General features: G+C 47.8%; 1 protein-coding gene across 1 annotated transcript; it reads left to right on the top strand.

The window, feature by feature from the left end:
* The first annotated feature begins 432 nt into the window (after positions 1-432).
* Positions 433-5,205, top strand: LOC136473396 (flavanone 3-dioxygenase 1-like). The gene is made up of 3 exons (XM_066471044.1): positions 433-891; positions 4,003-4,431; positions 4,555-5,205. The coding sequence occupies exons 1-3, from the start codon at positions 517-519 to the stop codon at positions 4,912-4,914; spliced, it is 1,164 nt and encodes a 387-aa protein (XP_066327141.1). The 5' UTR covers positions 433-516; the 3' UTR covers positions 4,915-5,205.
* The last annotated feature ends 478 nt before the right edge of the window (positions 5,206-5,683 follow it).

Below are 5,683 nucleotides of genomic sequence, written 5' to 3'. Positions count from 1 at the left end.
CACCCCCCTCGGCTGGACTGCCGACCATATTTCGTCGACAGGGTCGGGGAGATCCGTCGAGGGCTTCGTAGCGGGCGGGCGCGTACTGTTGCGGGCGGTGGAGCCAACACGGGCCATCGATCGGAGAATCGGACGGCCAGGGGAATTTCGGCCAACGTGGCCACCCTGGCTGGCGGCCAAAGCTCGCCGGCTTAATGATAGTAAATAGCAAGGATATAACTCGATTTCTTAAAGAAAAACAAATAAAATCTGTCAGTATTAGTGCACGTTTTTTCTTTCTTTCTTTGAACTAGACTAAACGTCTCCGTACACAGTGGAACAGTGATGTGCAACAGTCTCGTGGATCTCCTTCTCGGCTAGCTAGCGTTCCACCCCATGCCGCTATATAACGCTAACGCCGCCCAGGCCGTGGTAAACAGCAGCAGCGGGAAACGGCAGCGTATCCCGGAGCATCACGACCTGAGCGGCAGCGGCGCGTACGTCGACGAGAGGAGGACGCAGACGCAGAGAAGGCACATGGCCCCGGTGAGCATCAGCGCGGTGCCGTTCCTCCCGACGGCGGCGGCGGGGGAGGCGACGCTGCGCGCGTCGTTCGTGCGCGAGGAGGACGAGCGCCCCAAGGTGCCGCACGACCGCTTCAGCGACGAGGTGCCGGTGGTGTCGCTCGAGGGCATCGACGGCGTGCGGCGCACCGAGATCCGCGACCGCGTGGCCGCCGCCTGCGAGGACTGGGGCATCTTCCAGGTGGTGGACCACGGCGTGGACGCCGCGCTCGTGGCCGACATGGCGCGCCTCGCGCGCGACTTCTTCGCGCTCCCGCCCGAGGACAAACTCCGCTTCGACATGTCCGGCGGCAAGAAGGGCGGCTTCATCGTCTCCAGCCACCTCCAGGTAAGCGTCGCCGGCAGATGGATGAATGCGTGTACGTGGTTGTTCTTATATATATAAAAAATACAGTAGTTACCAAATTAGAATAATACCTGCAAGAAGATAACAAATAATAGATTAACAACTCCGAGAATCCTTCCCAACTACCTACAAATCAAATTGTCAAAAATCTCTTCCTAAAACTAACCAACCATGCTCCTTTGCGTGATGGAATATTCCCACGCACTATCTTAGAGCTAATTAACTATGATCGAATTAACAATTTTTAAACCTGAAAAGAAATGAATAGAAGCCTCTCAAACACAAGGCAAACTACCAATAACCAAAGACAAAAGAGTGCACCATAAAGACCCTGTGGGACACATATTCAACATGAGAAACAAGTATAGATTTAACATCATTATTCATTATTAGTGAGTTCATTGAATTGAAAGGCACAAAAAAAAAACTGGGCATTCTATGGCAACATATAGCAACTACTCGATCAAAAAAACATATAGCAACTACAACATAATAATACCAGCTACAAAAATGTATTCCAAAGTCCAAAGTGGCAAGGCAGATACAGCATAACCATGCGATTATGCAAACCGCTATGTCACTCTCATGGCGCAACTGCACACAAGCAGACAACTACGACAGGACACTCATGGTTGTCTCTGGTGCTTTTCATCGATCATATGATGAGCAATTTAGTCAAACACATGCACGCACACAGGCGAGATACGACATAACGGATGAGCAACCGAAGGACATGCGAAGTTGAGATTTGCTCAACTGGTGCGGATCTCGGTAGGGTCCTGATCTAGGAGGAGCTCCGGCATGCCGTCTAAGGCGCAGTTGGCATTCCCGTCCTCGTACACGAGTAGGCGCACTGACCACAAGCCAAAACAAGAGCACACGCGAATCAGGGCGCGTCCACCTTGGATCTGCGTGGAGTGAGATAGATAGAGAGTTTAGGGCGGGAGAGATGGGGCCAGGGCTCACCTGCTCGCGCCACCCCCGATACAGCCGGCCGCCTCGTTCGCTTGCGCCGCCTGCTCACCTGCTCGCGCCGCCCCCGATAGGGCCGACCGTAGACCATAGACCACGGCACCCGTGCGCTCGTCTAGGAGCGGCAGGCGCAAGACCGTGAAGCAGCACCAGCGCTACGGCGAGGGCGCGGACGGTGCCGGCGGAGGGAGAGGAGGAGACCGAGCAAACGTGGTCTGGAAACCGCAAAGAAATCGTGGGTGAGTGGGGGGAGCTTAGGAGCTGTCGCTCGACCTCCTCGGTGGGTGGGTCGGGCCTATGAGCCTGAAGCCCGAACGGAGTGTGGGCCTGTTTGCCAGGCTTATAGGACGCTGGGTACTAAATAACTATTTGATACCCAGGTACCATATAGTACTAATATATATATATATATATATATATATATATATATATATATATGACGAGGCTAAATGCGCCTGGGTGCATTCTGTGAAGCGAGTGCACCCAACAAGTGAGCGCGAGCGGCGAGATGTGCGGAGCGCGGCAAGCGCGAGGTAAGTCCACGCTCCTGCATGTAAAACTAAATGGAGACAACCAACTACGTGATGCCACCTAACAACTCAACCCACCCATCAGGAAGCATGCATGTAGGGAATCTTTTGTTGATTCCAAATAAAAAATGCGATATCTTCTAAACCACAGATCCGATCTTAGATCTATTTGAAGTAGGTTGTTGAAAAAAATATGCTTAACAAAATAAGATCCATGAAGGTTGTATTTGATAAAGTTTTTTTTTCAAATACGTAATTGCAATATGTTGTACTATGAGTTGCAAGCACTTCTACAACACAATTGCAACTTGGCTGTAGCGTATTTAGCACTGGTTGCAACTAGTTATAATCTAGTGTAATATTGTTACTTCTGGTTGCAATTATTCACTACTTAGTTGCAACCCAGTTATTACTTTGACTGTAACCAGGTATGGTTGCAATTCCTACTGAATAGAAATGCAACCAGTTAGTACTCAATTGCAGCTAGCAAGTACTCACTTGCAACCTAGTTGGTAGATGCACCTGTCCAGTTGCAACCCTAGTTAGTAGTGGTTGTAACTCGCTACTACACAATTACTACTGGTTGCAACAAGTTACTACCCAATTGCAAACCAATTACTACTGATTGCAACTAGTTACTACTCGATTGTAAACCAATTACTACTGATTGCAACTAGTTACTACTCAATTGCAACACAGTTGCTACTCAGATATGATTGCAACTCAGAATTGCAACTTGGCGTGATTATAGTGACCAGATGCATATAATACACAGAGTTATAACTAGTTGCAACTAGGTGGTAGACAGAGTTGCAATCGGTAGTACATTGACATGCAACTCGCTTAAAGGATAAAAAATATATCCATATTGGATCTAGTTTTGCTTAGAATATTTTTTTTTTGAGTCGGATGCAACAAACGGTTTATCAATCGGGGTTACGGTTTAGAAGAAAATTTATTTCAAAGATTCAAACCAACAAAAAATTCCATGCATGCATGTATGCAGTCTAGTGGGATTTGTATGCTAGGTGGCTTTACGTGTTAGGTGAAAGATACAACTTAACTTAGGGAAGCATGCACTGCATGTTTGCTTGGGCGCGCTGGTTGCTCCAAGTTGGTGCGCCCGTCGGCCTAGGTGCATTCTATATACAGGATGTACCTAGGTGTATTATAGCAAAACAGTATATATATATATATATATATATATATATATATATATATATATATATATATATATATATATATATATATATATATATATATATATATACACGGTAGGGCTATTCTGCAGTTGGCCATAGAATAACTTATTCTATGATCACCTTGATTTACGATAATGTTTGTATCAATTTACGATAATAATAAATAACCATTTACGATACATGGGTTACTATAATTTAAGATGATACTTACCGTAATGCTATAGTAAATCACTTATGAGGGAGTTACCATAATCTCGTAAATTAGTATAGTAATTATTGTAACTCAAAGTGGTCACAGAATAACTTATTTTGCGGCTAGCTATAGAACAGTACTTTTATATAAAATAAAATAGCCGAGCACAATGCAACACACACGTGTGGTTTTGCAGGGGGAGGTGGTACAGGACTGGCGTGAGATCGTGACCTACTTCTCGTACCCGGTGAAGGCACGCGACTACTCGCGGTGGCCGGACAAGCCGGCGGCCTGGCGGGCGGTGGTGGAGCGGTACAGCGAGCAGCTGATGGGCCTGGCGGGCAAGCTCCTGGGCGTGCTCTCCGAGGCGATGGGCCTGGAGACGGACGCGCTCGCCAAGGCCTGCGTGGACATGGACCAGAAGGTGGTAGTCAACTTCTACCCAAGGTGCCCGCAGCCGGACCTCACGCTGGGGCTCAAGCGCCACACCGACCCCGGCACCATCACGCTGCTGCTGCAGGACCTCGTCGGCGGCCTCCAGGCCACGCGCGACAGCGGCCGGACCTGGATCACCGTGCAGCCCGTGGAGGGCGCCTTCGTCGTCAACCTCGGCGACCACGGCCACGTGAGTTGTCTCCGTTCGTTCGTTTGCCGTTTGCGACGGCGGCCGGACCTGGATCACCGTTTGCCGTTTGCTAGCTGGTGCTTACGTATGACGACCAATGAACGTGCATGCATTCGTGTGCAGCTCCTGAGCAACGGCAGGTTCAAGAACGCGGACCACCAGGCGGTGGTGAACTCCAAGTGCAGCCGCCTGTCCATCGCCACGTTTCAGAACCCGGCGCCCGACTCGACAGTGTACCCGCTGGCCGTGCGGGACAGGGAGGCACCCATACTGGAGGACCCCATCACCTTCGCCGAGATGTACCACCGAAAGATGGCGCGCGATATTGAGCTTGCCAAGCTCAAGAAGCAGGCCAAGGCCGATAAGCAGCTGCAGAAGAGTGCCAAGGAGTTCGCCGCGCCGAATGCGGAGGAGTTCACCGTGCCGAGTGTCAAGGAATTCGCCGTGCCGAACGCCAAGCCGCTTGAGGACATTCTTGCCTGATAAGGCGACGTACTGCTCCATTGATCCACCGTTTGTATCGTCGCGTGTGATTTCATTTATAATTAAGAACATAGCAATATACGAGCGTGTGGCAATTAAGTTAAGCGCTATGAAATAATGTGTGAAAAACTGGAAACTGAAATTAAGGCAGCGCTGCTCCTGCTAGTGTGCCTGTGAGACGACTATGCATTTCTTTCTTTTTCTTTGGAAATTTATTTCATGTATTAATTCTCAGATCTGCCATTCCAGACACATGGACGGATGACCCATGTAAAATCTTTGTTTTTTTAATACACGAGAGCTATATATGTCTACACATATCTAAGATAGAAAAGACGAGGTAAATACCCGTGCATTGCAACAGGAACACATAATAACACGATAACATATGTATGAGCGTGTGTTATACTGTTATCTAAAATAGATACCGCAATCATAATGTTCTAATCAATATTACATAAGTCTTCACGAAAGATAGATAGTTAAAATATAACTCTAAATTTGAATGCAAAACTAAAACATCAACTTTAATTGTCGCATCACTTTATGCCTACGATACGCGAAAGATAAGCTTAGATGGCACATAGATGGCATTAGGATTTTATTGCTGTTTTTTTCCTGTGATTTGTCCGATTTTCCTTGAAAGAAAAAAATACCGTTGATCTTGGAGCGCTGGGGTGCACGCAATTGGGCACAACAACGTTCTGCAGGTGAACGTTAACATTTTCCTTATTGTTAATTTTTTTCGTGACATGTGCTTTCTGGATTT

Source organism: Miscanthus floridulus, chromosome 8 (genome assembly GCF_019320115.1).
Source record: "Miscanthus floridulus cultivar M001 chromosome 8, ASM1932011v1, whole genome shotgun sequence".
Taxonomy (NCBI): Eukaryota; Viridiplantae; Streptophyta; class Magnoliopsida; order Poales; family Poaceae; genus Miscanthus; species Miscanthus floridulus.
Note: the sequence above shows the minus strand (reverse complement) of the source record. Positions and strands in the feature narration are given on the sequence as shown.

What these genes read in the sequence shown, in the direction of transcription:
- LOC136473396 (XM_066471044.1), top strand. Translation starts at nt 517, where the DNA reads ATGGCCCCGGTGAGCATCAGCGCGGTGCCGTTCCTCCCGACGGCGGCG. An exon ending in TCGTCTCCAGCCACCTCCAG is followed by an intron (nt 892 to 4,002) that starts GTAAGCGTCGCC and finishes GTGGTTTTGCAG; the next exon opens with GGGGAGGTGGTACAGGACTG. An exon ending in ACCTCGGCGACCACGGCCAC is followed by an intron (nt 4,432 to 4,554) that starts GTGAGTTGTCTC and finishes ATTCGTGTGCAG; the next exon opens with CTCCTGAGCAACGGCAGGTT.